This window comes from Taudactylus pleione, unplaced genomic scaffold (genome assembly GCF_031769625.1).
Source record: "Taudactylus pleione unplaced genomic scaffold, aTauple2 ptg000861l, whole genome shotgun sequence".
Taxonomy (NCBI): Eukaryota; Metazoa; Chordata; class Amphibia; order Anura; family Myobatrachidae; genus Taudactylus; species Taudactylus pleione.
In genome coordinates, this window is record NW_028285263.1 from 1704894 (window position 1) to 1727077 (window position 22184).

Below are 22184 nucleotides of genomic sequence, written 5' to 3' on the forward strand. Positions count from 1 at the left end.
AGGACAGTACTGGCCGGCATATGTTATTATAATTAGTAATCTGTAGCTCAGATACATCACAGGTCAGCATATGGTATTACAGACCAGTATATGGCTTTATAGGACAGTACTGGCCGGCATATGTTAGTAGTATTAGTAATCTGTAGATCAGATACATCACAGGTCAGCATATGGTATTACAGACCAGTATATGGCTGTATAGGACAGTACTGGCCGGCTTATGTTATTATAATTAGTATACTGTAGCTCAGATACATCACAGGTCAGCATATGGTATTACAGACCAGTATATGGCTGTATAGGACAGTACAGGCCGGCTTATGTTATTATAATTAGTATACTGTAGCTCAGATACATCACAGGTCAGCATATGGTATTACAGACCAGTATATGGCTGTATAGGACAGTACTGGCCGGCATATGTTATTATAATTAGTAATCTGTAGCTCAGATACATCACAGGTCAGCATATGGTATTACAGACCTGTATATGGCTTTATAGGACGGTACTGGCCGGCATATGTTATTATAATTAGTAATCTGTAGATCAGATACATCACAGGTCAGCATATGGTATTACACACCAGTATATGGCTTTATAGGACGGTACTGGCCGGCATATGTTATTATAATTAGTAATCTGTAGCTCAGATACATCACAGGTCAGCATATGGTATTACAGACCAGTATATGGCTGTATAGGACAGTACTGGCAGGCATATGTTATTATAATTAGTAATCTGTAGCTCAGATACATCACAGGTCAGCATATGGTATTACAGACCAGTATATGGCTTTATAGGACAGTACTGGCCGGCTTATGTTATTATAATTAGTAATCTGTAGCTCAGATACATCACAGGTCAGCATATGGTATTACAGACCAGTATATGGCTTTATAGGACAGTACTGGCCGGCTTATGTTATTATAATTAGTATACTGTAGCTCAGATGCATCACAGGTCAGCATATGGTATTACAGACCAGTATATGGCTTTATAGGACGGTACTGGCCGGCTTATGTTATTATAATTAGTATACTGTAGCTCAGATACATCACAGGTCAGCATATGGTATTACAGACCAGTATATGGCTTTATAGGACAGTACTGGCCGGCTTATGTTATTATCATTAGTAATCTGTAGCTCAGATACATCACAGGTCAGCATATGGTATTACAGACCTGTATATGGCTTTATAGGACGGTACTGGCCGGCTTATGTTATTATAATTAGTATACTGTAGCTCAGATACATCACAGGTCAGCATATGGTATTACAGACCAGTACATGGCTGTATAGGACAGTACTGACCGGCATATGTTATTATAATTTGTATACTGTAGCTAAGATACATCACAGGTCAGCATATGGTATTACAGACCAGTATATGGCTGTATAGGATGGTACTGGCCGGCATATGTTATTATAATTAGTAATCTGTAGCTCAGATACATCACAGGTCAACATATGGTATTACAGACCAGTATATGGCTGTATAGGACAGCACTGGCCGGCTTATGTTATTATAATTAGTAATCTGTAGCTCAGATACATCACAGGTCAGCATATGGTATTACAGACCAGTATATGGCTTTATAGGACAGTACTGGCCGGCTTATGTTATTATAATTAGTAATCTGTAGCTCAGATACATCACAGGTCAGCATATGGTATTACAGACCAGTATATGGCTTTATAGTACAGTACTGGCCGGCATATGTTATTATAATTAGTAATCTGTAGATCAGATACATCACAGGTCAGCATATGGTATTACAGACCAGTATATGGCTTTATAGGACAGTACTGGCCGGCTTATGTTATTATAATTAGTAATCTGTAGATCAGATACATCACAGGTCAGCATATGGTATTACAGACCAGTATATGGCTTTATAGGACAGTACTGGCCGGCTTATGTTATTATAATTAGTATACTGTAGCTCAGATACATCACAGGTCAGCATATGGTATTACAGACCAGTATATGGCTTTATAGGACAGTACTGGCCGGCTTATGTTATTATAATTAGTATACTGTAGCTCAGATACATCACAGGTCAGCATATGGTATTACAGACCAGTATATGGCTTTATAGGACAGTACTGGCCGGCTTATATTATTATAATTAGTAATCTGTAGATCAGATACATCACAGGTCAGCATATGGTATTACAGACCAGTATATGGCTTTATAGGACAGTACTGGCCGCCTTATGTTATTATAATTAGTATACTGTAGCTCAGATACATCAGAGGTCAGCATATGGTATTACAGACCAGTATATGGCTGTATAGGACAGTACTGGCCGGCTTATGTTATTATAATTAGTAATCTGTAGCTCAGATACATCACAGGTCAGCATATGGTATTACAGACCAGTAAATGGCTTTATAGGATAGTACTGGCCGGCTTATATTATAATTAGTAATCTGTAGCTCAGATACATCACAGGTCAGCATATGGTATTACAGACCAGTATATGGGTTTATAGGACAGTACTGGCCGGCATATGTTATTATAATTAGTAATCTGTAGCTCAGATACATCACAGGTCAGCATATGGTATTACAGACCTGTATATGGCTTTATAGGACGGTACTGGCCGGCTTATGTTATTATAATTAGTATACTGTAGATCAGATACATCACAGGTCAGCATATGGTATTACAGACCAGTATATGGCTTTATAGGACAGTACTGGCCGGCATATGTTATTATAATTAGTAATCTGTAGATCAGATACATCACAGGTCAGCATATGGTATTACAGACCATTATATGGCTGTATAGGACAGTACTGGCAGGCTTATGTTATTATAATTAGTATACTGTAGCTCAGATACATCACAGGTCAGCATATGGTATTACAGACCAGTAAATGGCTGCATAGGATGGTACTGGCCGGCTTATGTTATTATAATTAGTAATCTGTAGATCAGATACATCACAGGTCAGCATATGGTATTCCAGACCAGTATATGGCTTTATAGGACAGTACTGGCCGGATTATGTTATTATAATTAGTAATCTGTAGATCAGATACATCACAGGTCAGCATATGGTATTACAGACCAGTATATGGCTTTATAGGACAGTACTGGCCGGCATATGTTATTATAATTAGTAATCTGTAGCTCAGATACATCACAGGTCAGCATATGGTATTACAGACCTGTATATGGCTTTATAGGACGGTACTGGCCGGCTTATGTTATTATAATTAGTAATCTGTAGCTCAGATACATCACAGGTCAGCATATGGTATTACAGACCAGTATATGGCTTTATAGGACAGTACTGGCCGGCATATGTTATTATAATTAGTAATCTGTAGATCAGATACATCACAGGTCAGCATATGGTATTACAGACCATTATATGGCTGTATAGGACAGTACTGGCAGGCTTATGTTATTATAATTAGTATACTGTAGCTCAGATACATCACAGGTCAGCATATGGTATTACAGACCAGTAAATGGCTGCATAGGATGGTACTGGCCGGCTTATGTTATTATAATTAGTAATCTGTAGATCAGATACATCACAGGTCAGCATATGGTATTACAGACCTGTATATGGCTTTATAGGACGGTACTGGCCGGCTTATGTTATTATAATTAGTATACTGTAGCTCAGATACATCACACGTCAGCATATGGTATTACAGACCAGTATATGGCTTTATAGGACAGTACTGGCCGGCATATGTTATTATAATTAGTAATCTGTAGATCAGATACATCACAGGTCAGCATATGGTATTACAGACCAGTATATGGCTTTATAGGACAGTACTGGCCGGCTTATGTTATTATAATTAGTAATCTGTAGATCGGATACATCACAGGTCAGCATATGGTATTACAGACCAGTATATGGCTGTATAGGACAGTACTGGCCGGCATATGTTATTATAATTAGTAATCTGTAGATCAGATACATCACAGGTCAGCATATGGTATTACAGACCATTATATGGCTGTATAGGACAGTACTGGCTGGCTTATGTTATTATAATTAGTATACTGTAGCTCAGATACATCACAGGTCAGCATATGGTATTACAGACCAGTAAATGGCTGCATAGGATGGTACTGGCCGGCTTATGTTATTATAATTAGTAATCTGTAGCTCAGATACATCACAGGTCAGCATATGGTATTACAGACCAGTAAATGGCTGCATAGGATGGTACTGGCCGGCTTATGTTATTATAATTAGTAATCTGTAGATCAGATACATCACAGGTCAGCATATGGTATTACAGACCTGTATATGGCTTTATAGGACGGTACTGGCCGGCTTATGTTATTATAATTAGTAATCTGTAGATCAGATACATCACAGGTCAGCATATGGTATTACAGACCAGTATATGGCTGTATAGGACAGTACTGGCCGGCATATGTTATTATAATTAGTAATCTGTAGCTCAGATACATCACAGGTCAGCATATGGTATTACAGACCAGTATATGGCTTTATAGGACAGTACTGGCCGGCTTATGTTATTATAATTAGTAATCTGTAGCTCAGATACATCACAGGTCAGCATATGGTATTACAGACCAGTATATGGCTTTATAGGACAGTACTGGCCGGCATATGTTATTATAATTAGTAATCTGTAGATCAGATACATCACAGGTCAGCATATGGTATTACAGACCAGTATATGGCTTTATAGGACAGTACTGGCCGGCTTATGTTATTATAATTAGTATACTGTAGCTCAGATACATCACAGGTCAGCATATGGTATTACAGACCAGTTTATGGCTTTATAGGACAGTACTGGCCGGCTTATGTTATTATAATTAGTAATCTGTAGATCAGATACATCACAGGTCAGCATATGGTATTACAGACCAGTATATGGCCTTATAGGACAGTACTGGCCGCCTTATGTTATTATAATTAGTATACTGTAGCTCAGATACATCACAGGTCAGCATATGGTATTACAGACCAGTATATGGCTTTATAGGACAGTACTGGTCTGCTTATGTTATTATAATTAGTATACTGTAGCTCAGATACATCACAGGTCAGCATATTGTATTACAGACCAGTATATGGCTTTATAGGACAGCACTGGCCGGCTTATGTTATTATAATTAGTAATCTGTAGATCAGATACATCACAGGTCAGCATATGGTATTACAGACCAGTATATGGCTTTATAGGACAGTACTGGCCGCCTTATGTTATTATAATTAGTATACTGTAGCTCAGATACATCACAGGTCAGCATATGGTATTACAGACCAGTATATGGCTTTATAGGACAGTACTGGCCGCCTTATGTTATTATAATTAGTATACTGTAGCTCAGATACATCACAGGTCAGCATATGGTATTACAGACCAGTATATGGCTGTATAGGACAGTACTGGCCGGCTTATGTTATTATAATTAGTAATCTGTAGCTCAGATACATCACAGGTCAGCATATGGTATTACAGACCAGTATATGGCTTTATAGGACAGTACTGGCCGGCTTATATTATAATTAGTAATCTGTAGCTCAGATACATCACAGGTCAGCATATGGTATTACAGACCAGTATATGGCTTTATAGGACAGTACTGGCCGGCATATGTTATTATAATTAGTAATCTGTAGCTCAGATACATCACAGGTCAGCATATGGTATTACAGACCAGTATATGGCTTTATAGGACAGTACTGGCCGGTATATGTTATAATTAGTAATCTTTAGATCAGATACATCACAGGTCAGCATATGGTATTACAGACCAGTATGTGGCTTTATAGGACAGTACTGGCCGGCATATGTTATAATTAGTCATCTGTAGCTCAGATACATCACAGGTCAGCATATGGTATTACAGACCAGTATATGGCTTTATAGGACAGTACTGGCCGGCATATGTTATTATAATTAGTAATCTGTAGCTCAGATACATCACAGGTCAGCATATGGTATTACAGACCAGTATATGGCTTTATAGGACAGTACTGGCCGGCATATGTTATAATTAGTAATCTGTAGCTCAGATACACTTCCAGGTCAGCATATGGTATTACAGACCAGTATATGGCTGTATAGGACAGTACTGGCCGGCTTATGTTATTATAATTAGTATACTGTAGCTCAGATACATCACAGGTCAGCATATGGTATTACAGACCAGTATATGGCTTTATAGGACAGTACTGGCCGGCTTATGTTATTATAATTAGTAATCTGTAGCTCAGATACATCACAGGTCAGCATATGGTATTACAGACCAGTATATGGCTTTATAGGACAGTACTGGCCGGCATATGTTATTATAATTAGTATACTGTAGCTCAGATACATCACAGGTCAGCATATGGTATTACAGACCAGTATATGGCTTTATAGGACAGTACTGGCCGGCTTATGTTATTATAATTAGTATACTGTAGCTCAGATACATCACAGGTCAGCATATGGTATTACAGACCTGTAAATGGCTGCATAGGATGGTACTGGCCGGCATATGTTATTATAATTAGTATACTGTAGCTCAGATACATCACAGGTTAGCATATGGTATTACAGACCAGTATATGGCTTTATAGGACAGTACTGGCCGGCTTATGTTTTTATAATTAGTATACTGTAGCTCAGATACATCACAGGCCAGCATATGGTATTACAGCACAGCACTGGTCAGCATATATAATTATAATCAGTATATTGTGGCTCAGTTATTTCAGTTTTGGCTGTGGGGTCCTGACATTAACCCCACCCATTGCTGGAGCAGCGCCCTTGTAGGCCGTGTGACATTGCTCCTTACATATAGTGATGGGGAAGCTGGTGGCACAGTGGTTAGTATTCCCGGTTGTGGACTGATGTGTCTTGTTTTCCAGGCTCTAAAGAAGAGGCCGGGGTTCTCCAAGATATTACACATTAAAGTGGAGGAAGGCTGCTAGCCCCATGTTATAGGACATAAACTCTGCTCTTTGTGACCTAGAGAACTCCTCTAATACCCAGATCCAGCCGTGCCGTCTCCCCATGGGAAGTGCCACCAAGACCTGTTGCCAAATATCTGTGTCCAAGAGTATCTGGAAGGCCTTACGCTGGTAGCGCGATGGAGGGAGGTAGTCGCTGACAGGGCCCCTCCCTCAGTGCCGGACTGTAACACCAAAACTCCAGGGTTCTGTGTTCCTTATTGTTTATGTTCTATGTGAGTTCATTGCGATAGCCAAGAACTACCGCCCTGGTGTGCGCCGAGCTGCTCCAGACCACGCCGCACGGCAGAGGATCCAATCTTTGTGTGGACCCTATGATTTGTGTTTTCCGTCAAGTGAGATATACATATAGATCTGTATATTAATATTTAATTAATATATATCAATATTTTAAAGATAAATATATAATATACTATTATTTTAAAAACAAAAGCATCAAAGGAAGCCAACAGGTATCCCAATTAAATTATGTTCTGAGAACTATAAGAAGGAACTCTTGTCTTTGGTGATAAGACTGAACCGTTCTCTCGGTTCCCCGGGAAGGTAATAATGTACACCGGCATCCGTCGCGCACAAGAGCCATGCGCCAACAAAGCGCCGCCAGCCGTGAGTAGGCTGCTTCCCTTCCAGACTGTCCGATAAGCCATCGCAGAGCATGTGTCCCATAGGGACTTCTGTCCAGGTCTACTCCAAGGACTTGATGGAGAGATCTCATTCCCTCACTCCAGGTGCTACGAGAGATGCTGGTTCTACGCTTACGTCCTTCTCACACTCACATATACATTACTATAGGTGACACGCCTGGGGTGTCTCTGGATGGCCACGGTACACATACGTGGGACAGCAGCACTACATGATAAGCTGCAGCGCGGTTTGTCCCCTGATAGTGACCATATAGTGACACTGGCCAGGAGAGGTGCTATGTGACAGTGTGCATGGCTGCATACGCTGGAGACTATAGCGCCCGGTAACCGTAAGTCTGGTTACTAGTCTATCGATTGTGTCTGTCACGTGTGAACAGGGTAAATGGAAAACATGGCACAGCACTGCACTTATCAGGATCTCTTATCAGAAGTGGAAATAAAGTGAGGTCCCCTCTCCTCACACTGTCATACTGAGTATTACCCGGACAGTATAGTTCTATTCCCTCCCTGCTCCCACACTAACCTCTCTGTACATAAACTGGTGCACACACAACTGTGCTGTAACCATGGTAACCAGACTAACCTCTCTGTACATAAACTGGTGCACATGACACATAACTGCTGTAACCATGGTAACCAGACTAACCTCTCTGTACATAAACTGGTGCACATGACACATAACTGCTGTAACCATGGTAACCAGACTAACCTCTCTGTACATAAACTGGTGCACATGACACATAACTACTGTAACCATGGTAACCAGACTAACCTCTCTGTACATAAACTGGTGCACACATAACTGTGCTGTAACCATGGTAACCAGACTAACCTCTCTGTACATAAACTGGTGCACACATAACTGCTGTAACCATGGGAACCAGACTAACCTCTCTGTACATAAACTGGTGCACACATAACTGCTGTAACCATGGGAACCAGACTAACCTCTCTGTACATAAACTGGTGCACACATAACTGCTGTAACCATGGGAACCAGACTAACCTCTCTGTACATAAACTGGTGCACACATAACTGTGCTGTAACCATGGTAACCAGACTAACCTCTCTGTACATAAACTGGTGCACACATAACTGTGCTGTAACCATGGGAACCAGACTGATTACATTTTCCAAACTGCACTGGAAGAATAACACTTACACTTTGGTTGTTGGGATTGCAGCAGGAGTTTTCACAAAAATGACCCTCAATGCGTTTTACTAAATAATATTACAGTGAATACATCAAAATTTGACATCCAAAGTCGGTTTAAAATGCACATATGGTCAGTGCCCCTAACCACTAAGCCACACATCTCACATATGCTCTCATCCTCTTTACCTCTTATCTACCTTCCCCTGCTGCAGTGCCACATTGTACCTATGCTCTTAACCACTGTGCCACTCCCACCACGTAGGCTGTCTGTTACCTTTCTTCTCTTGCTGCAGTGCCATCTTTACATATTACACACATATTTGGTCTGTGCTCTTAGCCCACATGTGGGAGTGGCTCAGTGGTTAAGAGCAGATACCAAATATGTGTGTAATATGTAAAGATAGCACTGCAGCAAGAGAAGAAAGATAGCCTACATGTTGGAGTGGCGCAGTGGTTATCAATCTTTTCTTGCTGCAGTGCTATCTTTACATATTACACACATATTTGGTATGTGCTCTTAACCACTTAGCCACTCAAATGTAGGCTGTTATCTCTCCCATTGTAACAGTGCCATCTTTACATACTTGATCTGCGCTCCTAACCACTGTGCCTCTCCTCCTACATAGGCTGTTATCTTACTTACCTTGCTACAGTGTCATCTTTACATATTACACACATTTGGTATGTGTTCTTCACCACTGTGCCACTCATCTCACATAGTGCCTGATTCTGAGTCACAATGGCCATCACCCGTCTACACATTTTATACACACATGCATACTTTTATACATACATATGTAGTGTGTGTCCTTAACCACTGTGCCACTCCTCCCACATAGGCTCTTGCTGCGGTGCTATCTCTACACATTACACACATATACTGTACTTTGTATACTTTGGCCATACTACACTATAGTATTAATGGCTGTAGGACGGGTGACCCGCCACCTCGCCCCTGTAGCCTATTACCCTGAGAGTGACAGCGTTATAGATATACAGTGCAGCCAGTTATACTCTGTGCAGAGAGAACGTATACTGCGGCTACACCATAAATACCCTGTAATAATCTAAAAGAACACTATATCTGGCCATGACTGATGAGCATGAGGCGGACTGTACTCTGGGGACATCACCCGCGTGGATGCTTTATAGCGGCACATGTTATTAGGGCACACTCAGCATTTGGTATATGACCGCCTCGTAGTTCAGGCTGCGGTGCTGGGTTTGATGAACTACTGAAGAGTTTATATACTGTGTGTGAGGAGCTGGGACCTAAACACTCAGATATTATGTAATATGGGCTTGTTGTTGTGTATTTGTGCCTTCCGGTCATTATCAGCTCTGTGGGGCCTGAGCTTTGCAGCGCTCACTTTGGAAATCAGATGTATCCAAGACCCTAATATAATTCCATGTTCCTCGCGTTCTCATTTATCCCAATTTACACAGTGACCGGTAACCCGTCCACAGTCATAGAGCGCCTGGGACAATATGTCCCTCAACTTCTCTTAGAATTCAGCCTCTACAGGCCAATGAAATATTTTAATAAAAAACAAAATCAGAAAACGACCATTTAAAAAGGAGGTGAAGCAAAAGTTCCCAAGTTCCCCCTTTTCCCTGTAACATTTAATCACATCCTCCTATTATAGGAGAAAAGTCTGACGATACTGACCATAGTGCTATCGTTACTCTGGCTTATAGAAGCTATTGTAACAGTAACATCCCAGATCTGTATTTAGTAACAGGGTCCCAATGTAACTGCGCAATGTCTGCGCGTTACGGTCTGATTAGCGGCTGTTACATGTCTGTACGACCCAATCATCAATCCTCTGGTTATAAAGCTGAATCATTATAGACATACAGTAGAGCTATAGCGGATTTTATCTTTATTTTTATACAGATTCTTATGTGTCAAATTAAGTTATTTTAGAAGAGGTGGAGAAGCTGTTCTACAAAAGAACAGACAACTCTACAGGCAGAACATTTGAATGGGAAATATTTATTATTTGTTGCTAAGGCACCAAGTTGCAGAATGTGCCTGCAGTTCTGAGGGAGTCATCTCCTCAAAACAAGGAAATCATAACTCAGGACCTAGCGTCTCCCTCAGCTCACCAACAAGCAGGGAATCATAACTCAGGACCTAGCGTCTCCCTCAGCTCACCACCAACAAGCCGGGAGTCATAGCTCAGGACCTAGCATCTCCCCTCAGCTCACCAACAAGCAGGGAATCATAGCTCAGGACCTAGCGTCTCCCTCAGCTCACCAATAAGCAGGGTCACAGCTCAAGACCTAGCGTCTCCCTCAGCTCATCAACAAGCTGGGAATCATAGCTCAGGACCTAGCGTCTCCCTCAGCTCACCAACAAGCAAGGAATCATAGCTCAGGACCTAGCGTCTCCCTCAGCTCACCAACAAGCTGGGAATCAACTCAGGACCCAGTGTCTCCCTCAGCTCACCAACAAGCTGGGAATCATAGCTCAGGACCTAGGGCCTCCCTCAGCTCACCAACAGGCAGGGAATCATAGCTCAGGACCTAGCGTCTCCCTCAGCTCACCAACAAGCAGGGAATCACAGCTCAAGACCTAGCGTCTCCCTCAGCTTACCAACAAGCAGGGTCACAGCTCAGGACCTAGCGTCTCCCTCAGCTCACCACCAACAAGCAGGGAGTCATAGCTCAGGACTTACCGTCTCCCTCAGCTCACCAACAAGCAGGGTCACAGCTCAGGACCTAGCGTCTCCCTCAGCTCACCAACAAGCAGGGAATCACAGCTCAAGACCTAGCGTCTCCCTCAGCTCACCAACAAGCAGGAAATCACAGCTCAAGACCTAGCGTCTCCCTCAGCTCACCAACAAGCAGGGTCACAGCTCAGGACCTAGCGTCTCCCTCAGCTCACCAACAAGCAGGGAATCACAGCTCAGGACCTAGCGTCTCCCTCAGCTCACCAACAAGCAGGGAATCACAGCTCAGGACCTAGCGTCTCCCTCAGCTCACCAACAAGCAGGGAATCACAGCTCAGGACCTAGCGTCTCCCTCAGCTCACCAACAAGCAGGGAATCACAGCTCAGGACCTAGCGTCTCCCTCAGCTCACCAACAAGCAGGGAATCACAGCTCAGGACCTAGCGTCTCCCTCAGCTCACCAACAAGCAGGGAATCACAGCTCACGACCTAGGGCCTCCCTCAGCTCACCAACAAGCAGGGAATCATAACTCAGGACCTAGCGTCTTCCTCAGCTCACCAACAAGCAGGGAATCACAGCTCAGGACCTAGCGTCTCCCTCAGTTCACCAACAAGCAGGGAATCACAGCTCAGGACCTAGCGTCTCCCTCAGCTCACCAACAAGCAGGGAATCACAGCTCAGGACCTAGCGTCTCCCTCAGCTCACCAACAAGCAGGGAATCACAGCTCACGACCTAGGGCCTCCCTCAGCTCACCAACAAGCAGGGAATCATAACTCAGGACCTAGCGTCTTCCTCAGCTCACCACCAACAAGCAGGGTCATAGCTCAGGACCTAACGCCTCCCTCAGCTCACCACCAACAAGCAGGGAATCATAGCTCAGGACCTAGGGCCAAATGTAATAGGGTGAGAGTTTAGAGAATGTGAGAGTTTAGCAGTAACCTCTCACATTGGTCGAGTTTTATCTTCAAAGTAGGAAAACATCTGGATGAGAGTTGAAATCATGAGAATTTTTTGAGTCTAAAAACATGAGCGTCTATTACATTTGCAGAGATTAAAAAGTGTAGCGTGTACTGCTAAACTCTCACCCTATTACATTTTGGCCCCTAGCGTCTCCCTCAGCTCACCAGTCACCTTGTTAGTTACTGGAAAAGCACAAAGAAAGTGTTTAGGAATGGCGCCATGGTGGGAAGGTATAGTGATAGGAGGGGGCCGGTGTTGGGGGGGGAGGCGCACCAATTCTTCATTTCATTTATTTGCACTAATTTCATATGAAGAACCAATTTTATGTTTAATGCCAAAAAGACGACATTATCCCAGATATCGGTGTCCCATGCATCCATTTACTCCTCACATATGAGAGTTAGGCTGTTGCTGTATTTTTGTGACAGGTGAAGCTGACAAATGACCAATTGCGCATTGTCACTACGGTGCTGTTAATCGCTGCAATGACGCAGCTCTTTGTTCTTGTACCTCCTAGAGCTATCCAATGTACTCAGCCCCTCCGGTAAAAAGGGTTTTCCTTTTCATTTAATAAAAGTTGATACGTTTATGTTGATCTTCTTCCCAGGAGAATATGGGTTAATTTGTGGGGAGCAGAACACTGCGCAGATTAGGGAGAGCCTCATCCTACTCACAGATGTGACAGACAGTCCCAGCCGTGTCCTAATGAGACCAGTTACTAAACTCCGCATAGAACTCATGTACCTACTCTCCATGATGGAAAGAGTCCTGCTGGAGGCCACGTATAACATGGTGTTCCCTGCTACTCCGACAATCTGCTGCTCCCCAACTGTCTCATAGCGTTTCGCACTTCTCATTGGTGGAGATGTAAAAGCCAATGTACGCTGTGCGTTTCCCAGGGTTAGCACAGAGAAGTACATACCGAAGTGGTGCATGCGGTATATTACTATATGCTGTTTTAATAATGTCAGCATAAAAAAACAATAATAAAAGAAAAAAAATGCACTTATTCTAGTCACTTCTAACCCAGCTATATTCCAGGATCCGGGAGAATGTCTGAGGAACGGCTGCTGTGTGAGGTCACTTTATCACAGGATCCGGGAGAATGTCTGAGGAACGGCTGCTGTGTGAGGTCACTTTATCACAGGATCCGGGAGAATGTCTGAGGAACGGCTGCTGTGTGAGGTCACTTTATCACAGGATCCGGGAGAATGTCTGAGGAACGGCTGCTGTGTGAGGTCACTTTATCACAGGATCCGGGAGAATGTCTGAGGAACGGCTGCTGTGTGAGGTCACTTTATCACAGGATCCAGGGGAATTTCTGAGGAACGGCTGCTGTGTGAGGTCACTTTATCACAGGATCCGGGAGAATATCTGAGGAACGGCTGCTGTGTGAGGTCACTTTATCACAGGATCCGGGAGAATGTCTGAGGAACGGCTGCTGTGTGAGGTCACTTTATCACAGGATCCGGGAGAATGTCTGAGGAACGGCTGCTGTGTGAGGTCACTTTATCACAGGATCCGGGAGAATGTCTGAGGAACGGCTGCTGTGTGAGGTCACTTTATCACAGGATCCGGGAGAATGTCTGAGGAACGGCTGCTGTGTGAGGTCACTTTATCACAGGATCCAGGGGAATTTCTGAGGAACGGCTGCTGTGTGAGGTCACTTTATCACAGGATCCGGGAGAATGTCTGAGGAACGGCTGCTGTGTGAGGTCACTTTATCACAGGATCCGGGAGAATGTCTGAGGAACGGCTGCTGTGTGAGGTCACTTTATCACAGGATCCGGGAGAATGTCTGAGGAACGGCTGCTGTGTAAGGTCACTTTATCACAGGATCCGGGGGAATGTCTGAGGAACGGCTGCTGTGTGAGGTCACTTTATCACAGGATCCGGGAGAATGTCTGAGGAACGGCTGCTGTGTAAGGTCACTTTATCACAGGATCCGGGAGAATGTCTGATGAGGTCACTTTATCACAGGATCCGGGAGAATGTCTGAGGAACGGCTGCTGTGTGAGGTCACTTTATCACAGGATCCGGGAGAATGTCTGAGGAACGGCTGCTGTGTGAGGTTACTTTATCACAGGATCCGGGAGAATGTCTGAGGAACGGCTGCTGTGTGAGGTCACTTTATCACAGGATCCGGGGGAATGTCTGAGGAACGGCTGCTGTGTGAGGTCACTTTATCACAGGATCTGGGAGAATGTCTGAGGAACGGCTGCTGTGTGAGGTCACTTTATCACAGGATCTGGGAGAATGTCTGAGGAACGGCTGCTGTGTGAGGTCACTTTATCAAAGGATCCGGGAGAATGTCTGAGGAACGGCTGCTGTGTGAGGTCACTTTATAACAGGATCCGGGAGAATGTCTGAGGAACGGCTGCTGTGTGAGGTCACTTTATCACAGGATCCGGGGGAATGTCTGAGGAACGGCTGCTGTGTGAGGTCACTTTATCACAGGATCCGGGGGAATGTCTGAGGAACGGCTGCTGTGTGAGGTCACTTTATCACAGGATCCAGGAAAATGTCTGAGGAACGGCTGCTGTGTGAGGTCAGTTTATCACAGGATCCGGGAGAATGTCTGAGGAACGGCTGCTGTGTGAGGTCACTTTATCACAGGATCCGGGAGAATGTCTGAGGAACGGCTGCTGTGTAAGGTCACTTAATCACAGGATCCGGGGGAATGTCTGAGGAACGGCTGCTGTGTGAGGTCACTTTATCACAGGATCCGGGAGAATGTCTGATGAACGGCTGCTGTGTGAGGTCACTTTATCACAGGATCCGGGAGAATGTCTGATGAACGGCTGCTGTGTGAAGTCACTTTATCACAGGATCCGGGGGAATGTCTGAGGAACGGCTGCTGTGTAAGGTCACTTTATCACAGGATCCGGGAGAACGTCCGAGGAACGGCTGCTGTGTGAGGTCACTTTATCACAGGATTCGGGGAACGTCCGAGGAACGGCTGCTGTATAAGGTCACTTTATCACAGGATCCGGGAGAATGTCTGAGGAACGGCTGCTGTGTGAGGTCACTTTCTCACAGTGCTACATGTTCCGGCTAGGCCTTGGCTGAGCATTGCCTATACACAGGTCGGCTCCCCGGCCACTCGCACTTACACTGCCTAAGCTCTCGATTATCCGTCTGAGCTCATGCCTTCGGGGCTTTCCACAAGCTGTGACACGACCACAGAAACATAAAATATAACACCAGGCGGCCATGGCGATGAGACACACACGTAAGGCTGCGCGCCTGGACGGACTAATAACTGAACTTTATAAAATGTGCTGTATCTTGACTCATTCAGGCTGAGATAGATATTATATATGTCTAATAATAAGTATAACTACATTCTACGCAAAGTCGCTGTGTTTCAGTGACGCCACGTGAGCCAGACTTACTACTTTATGCTAATGCCAGGATCTGTGCGGCTTTAAGCAGGAGGTTGCACCACCCACTGGTTTTCCGTCCACAGCCGCATCTGCCATAATTAGTATCAGCACGTGCACCAGGGTTGCGGATGTCTTGGGTGCAAGACATCTGCAACCCTCATCCAACTCGCCAATTCCACTTTGTCTACTTTAGCCTTCCTGGGTAGCGGGGCAGCAGTCAATTTTATGGATTTTCTTTTCTTTCGCACTCCGGGTGTACCAGTTGTCCCCTTGGAACAAGAAATTCCTATCTGTGGTCTAGACGGAGGTTTGATTTCATCAGGTCATGTGAAGTTTAAGAAACCTCCTTTCCGGTTATCGGTGGATTTTTTACACTCAAAAATGTTGTCTTTTTACCTCCTCCATTATCTCTTGGCTCCAGTCTTCTTGGTTTTCCATGGTTTAGGGATCATAATCCCGTGATTGATTGGCAATCTGGTGAGATAATCAGACCTGTCAGAATCGTTGTTTGACCATGCCTATTCAGTCTGTATTAACTACGGTTGCTGAGACGCCTCCGACCAATCTGCTTCGCTACTAGGATTATGCTAATGTTTTCTCCGAAAACTTACGGATGTTCTTCCTCCACATAGATCTTACGATTGTGTCATCAATTTGATTCCAGATGCCAAATTACCCAAAGGCCGGTTGTACTCCCTTTCAGTACCGGAGGAAAAAGCTATGAGAGAGTACATCGAGGATGCTTGGCAAAAGGATTCATCCATCGCTCAAAATCACCACTGGGAGCTGGGTTTCTTTTCTACGTGGGAAAAAAGGATGGGTCTCTTTGTCCCTGTATAGATTACAGAGGACAGCATTACAGTAAAAAAGTCATATCAATTACCTCTCATTCCGGTACTGTTTGATCAGCTGTGTCAGGCTAATATCTTCTCCAAAATTGACCTCCAAGGGGCATACAGCCTGATTCAAATCAAGAGTGGAGACGAGTGGAAAACAGCTTTCATTACCCATTCCGGACACTAGGAGTATCTAGTCATGCCTTTTGGCTTATCTGATGCCCCAGCTGTTTTCCAGGACCTGATTAATGACATTCTTTGTGAGTTTCACAGTCGCTTTCACTCAAACATCTGTCCTTCGACATCCTGATTCTGACCTTCCTTTTATCTTAGAGGTAGATGCCTCTGAAGTAGGAGCTGGAGTCATTTTGACACAGAAAGAGTCGTCAGATAGTAAGTTGCACCTGTGTGCATTCTTTTCTCGGAAATTCTCCGCTGAATGCAATTATGATGTGGGAAATCGAGAATTACTAGCTATTAAATGGGCTTTCGAGGACTGGAGACACTAGTGGGCTGGAAGGGGCCAAACACAGAATATTGGTTCTTACTGACCACAAGAATCTGTCCTACGTTCAGTCCGCAAAAAAGGTTGAATTCCCGAAAAGCACATTGGGCATTATTTTTTACCCGGTTCAACCTCCTCATCTCCTTCCGTCCAGGATCCAAGAACATCAAGGCTGATGCCCTATCCAAGAGTTTTGGACCAATCCAATAGACATCCAGGTCAGAGGAAGCTATGATTCCTGACTTTTTTCCATTGTGCCCTCACCCGAAATCTGGCAGATCTTATTCAGGCATGTCACTCAGAATCACCTCCGGAGAACCCTTCTGGTCGATTGTTCCAGAGAAGTTTGGAAGAGCAGATCTTCTGGATTTTCACGCTCGTCGAGTTTCTGGTTATCCAGGCATCTGTAAGACCTTAGAAGTACTCTCCCGCTCTGTTTGGTGGCCGTCTTTGACCAAAGATGTGCGTGAATTTGTCTCGGCATGTGAGGTATGTGCCCGTAATAAGACACCTCGGACAGCTCCTTCTGGTCTGTTACTTCCACTTTCCATACCTAGGAGACCCTGGACCCACATCACCATGGATTTCATCGTTGACCTCCCAATATCTGCTTGATGTTCCGTTATCTGGACAGTGGTGGACCGGTTTAGTAAAATGGCACACTTCATACCATTACATAAACTTCCTTCTGCTAAGGAAATTTCCAGTCTGCTTCTTCAACACATTTTTCAGGTACATGGCTTACCGATGGATAGTGTTTCGGATTGAGGATCACAATTTGTGGCACAGTTCTGGAGAGTGTTCTGTTCTTCTCTAGGCATTGACCATAGTCTTTCTTCAGGTTATCATCCGCAGTCCAATGGACAAACAGAGCATGTTAATCAGTGTCTGGAACAATATCTACGTGGTTATGTTTCCAAGTGGCATAATGACTGGGTATCTCATCTGGCACTTACTGAGTTCGCCTTTAATAATTAATGCCATTCTGCATCTTCAGTATCCCCATTCTTCTGTGTTACAGGGCAACATCTGAGGTCTAATGCCTTTGACTCCGGATCATCAGCCTCTTCCTGTGTCTCTCGGCTCTGACATATTTAGAGTAAGGTTCATCAAAGCCTCCAGAAGGTATCCCTCCACTCAAAAAGGTCTGTTGACAAACATCGGAGATCATGTGGTTTTAAGAAGGGTGATTTGGTTTGGGTTTCCACCAAAAACATGAAGCTCCGTCAACCCACGCAGAAGTTCGGTCCCCGGTTTATTGGCCCATTCCGAATTATTTCACAGGTGAACCCGGTAGCCTTCAAACTTCAATTACCCAATTCTCTCCGTATCAATAATACCTTCCATTGTTCCTTGCTCAAACCGGTCTTCTCTTCAGTCAAGTTCAAACCCAGTTTTTCATCCAGGCCTGCTTCAGTTATGGTCCGCGATCAGAATGAGTTCATAATGGAGAGAATCTTGGACTCTAGAATTTCCAGGGGTCTGCAATTCTTACTCCACTGGAAGGGCTATGCTCCAGAGGAACGTTCCTGGGTTCCTGATTTTGCATTACATGCTCAAAGGTTGAGAAGATGTTTCTTTCGGGAATTTCCGGACAAACCAGGTTCTGGGGGTTTTTCAACCCTGCGTCAAGAGGGTGTACTGTTACAAGTCGCGGTCACAACTTGAATCCTTCTATCAGGTTGCCCAGACAGGACGGGGTTACTTCAGTTGTTCCTGTTGCTAGGCGATCGCACGCCTCAGGAAGTGATGTATTCCACAAGTGCAAACCTGATTGGGACTTCAGCCTATTTATACTCACTGGACTATTGCAGCTGTGCCGACTATAGCGTGTCTGTGAGTATCATCGGCTTTGCTGCATGGTCAGTTTGTTTGTCTCTCCTCGTGATACAGCTCATCAACTTCCATATGGCTTCCTAGCTGCACCAAGCAGCCCCCATGCTGCCATCGGCGCATCAGCTTGCATACGGCTTCCCAGCAGCACCAAGCAGCCCCGTGCTGTCATCAGCTCATCAGCCTTCATACAGCTCCCAAGCTTCAGTCAAAGCCTACATTGTTTTCTAACGGCTATTGCTGCACCATCGGCACTATAGCTGCATCATCGGCTCCCAAAGCCATTGCCAAAACCTAGACTGTTTAATAACGGCTATTTGCCACACCATCGGCACAATTGCTGCACCATCGAAACTATTGCCGCATCATCGGCTGCTGAGCTACTTTAAACCACTTCAAGTCATACCATTGGTCAAATATCCACTGTTCTTTTCCTCAAAGACTTACCATCACCTGCATCTGTTCCAACTGTACATTTTCATCTATTGAATTCCCTTGTACCTGCATGTGAGCCGCTACTAACCCGAGCATAAGTCCAAGCAGCCGCCTAAGTACCGGTGAACGTATCCAAGTTCTAAGGGAACAACAGGCGATTGTTATTGGTGAAGATCTCGTAAGCCAGGTTCTTGTGGTCTCACATGGAGTAGGCATTGGGATTTGTAACACTCGCTGGTCAGAGAAGGCAAAGGAAACTTTTCAGAGGAACAAACAAAAGTTAATCTCTGCTCCTGTCTTGCGTCAACCTGATGTTACACAGCCATTCGTCTTGTAAGTAGATGCTTTTTTTTGTAGGAGTTGGTGCTGAACTTTCTCAACGCGCTCCAGATGGTCACCTCCACCCCTGTGGATTCTTCTCTCGGAAATTCTGCGCTATTAAATTGGCATTGGAGGAATGGTTGTATCTTTTGGAAGGAGCAGAACATCCAATCTGATTGATCATAAAAACCTCTTGTATCTTATTGTCTGAATCCGAGGCAAGCCAGGTGGGCTCTCTACTTCTCACGCTTCAACTTTAAATTGTCTTTTCGCCCCGCGGTCCATTATTGGAAGGCTGATGCCCTTTTTTGCTCCTTAGAAAGAGAGACTACCTCCTCTGAGAAGTATCATATTATTGATCCTGTAGCTTTCTCTGCAGTTGGAGTAGAATCCTCCCCTCCTGTTGGGGAAACGTTTGTCAAGCCCGCACTACGCAAAAAGCTGCTACATTGGGTCCCTTCTTCCCACTTCTCAGGTCATGCAGGCATACAGAAAACCTTCAAATTCGTCTCCAGGTCTTACTGGTGGCCCTGCCTCAAGAAAGACATTCAGGATTTCATCACCTCTTGTTCCAAATGTGCCCAGCATAAGGTGGTTTGTCAAGCCCCAGCTGGGAAGTTGCTCCCTTTGTCTGTCCCACACCAGCCATGGTCTCATTTATCAATTACAGATCTTCCAGGCTCAAAGAAGTTGGTGGTAGTTGACCGGTTCACCGAGATGGCTCACTTTATACCTCTCACCGGTCTTCAGTCATCTAAGTTGGCTGAACTCGTTATACAAGAGATATTCAGGCTTCATTGGTTGCCTTTGGAAATCATCTCAGACCGTGGAGTTCAGTTTGTTACCAAATGTTGGCGTTCCTTGTGTTCTGCACTTCAGGTCAAACTCAATTTCTCCACTGCCTACCACCCCCAAACTAATTGCCAGATGGAAAGAGTCAATCAATATCTAGAGCAGTGGTTCCCAAACTGCACGGTGCCACAGGACACAGGCAGAGGTGCCCCAAGTTGGTGGTCCAGCACCAAATCAACGTATTTATGGGCAATGTAATGTAAATGTGGACAAACAGAAACGCAAACTTGTCCACTACCACATAAGTGAACCTAAGGATGACAGGTCAGCACAATTTACTTCACTTTGCTACTTTAGTACATTTTTTCAGAATTTCTCAATACGAAACTTTTTGCATAGGGGTGCTATAAAAACAAATGTTAAAAAAAGAAAGAGAAAGAAATTTCCTTTTTGTTGGCGCACTATTGAATCAATATAAAATATAACTTTTAATATTAATGTTTAAAATGGCAAAACTTACATAAAGTGAAATATGCTGCAAACAATAGTTGTGAATTAAAAAAGTATTAAATAAATATTGCTTGTGTGTTGTGTCTCTGTATAGATTGTCAGAAAATGAAGTAGTTGGTCATCTTATGTCCACCTTAACATGCACCATCAAATTGATCCTCTGGAGCTAAAATAAGTTCCAATAAGAGGGTAATATGAACCACTAACGTAGTGTGTAGTAAAGCTGGTTGTGGTTCTCACTGCTACAATAATATCCGTTTAATAACAGTTCCTCTATAAAGAAACAAAGTAGCTAGGTGAGTTACAGCAAGCTTATCGGTATGAATCTGTATATGCCACTAGATGGCACTGTTGTTATAATTAGTTGTGTGGTTCAAATATGTTCGTGAAAGTGCTTAACATAAAGCAGCAGATTACTAACTGAATTCCACTTAGATGGTGATTAAGCTTCGGTACAAACTCTATGTTAGAAAATACAGGTTATTCATGTATATGTGTATATATATATATATATATATATATATATATATATATATATCCCATAACAATTGGTATTTACTTAAAGTTTGCATTGCACTCAGCACTGCACTTCTCATAGAAATGAATCAGTGATTGGATGATATCGATTTCCTAGTGCCCATACATGTTACTGAGTTATAACATTTCACTGTGCCAATGTCGTGGGTCACTGCTGTGTCGGTGTGAGCGGCATAAATGGGATTTAGGAATATATGAAACCTATTAAGGACACACTGTGTAGCAGACCGTGTGCATTTAATGTGCCTAGGTTACTTGTAGTAGCGTGATTCAGCTGAATTGATCAGTGTGATTAGGCTGGGTTGATATTTTATCCCACCCAGGATTAAATTAATTGAAATATACATATATCTTCACATTGCTATAAGGTCACAACATATGCACTTTGTATCCTAACATCAGAACACATTGATATGTATAATGATACTGAACTGGCAAATCCCGTTTTTACAGTGAAGTATAATCCCTCTTTTAGTAGGTATAGTTAGCGTTACTACACTGATAGGGGTGGATCAATCACAACTGTGTGTCATATATCCTACTGAAGTAGGTAGTAAGGGCTGCTCCCACTGCTAATACCACAGGTTCTCAAACTCTGTCCTCAGGACCCC

General features: G+C 43.7%; 1 protein-coding gene across 1 annotated transcript in view; it reads left to right on the forward strand.

Moving 5' to 3' along the window:
* Positions 1–7453, forward strand: part of FBXO41 (F-box protein 41) — a 304762-nt gene extending 297309 nt beyond the window's left edge. The window contains exon 14 of the mRNA XM_088458884.1: positions 6880–7453. Within this exon, the coding sequence (XP_088315010.1) occupies positions 6880–6942 (63 nt within the window). The 3' untranslated portion in view covers positions 6943–7453. The remainder of the gene's footprint in view (positions 1–6879) is intronic.
* Positions 7454–22184: the final 14731 nt, after the last annotated feature.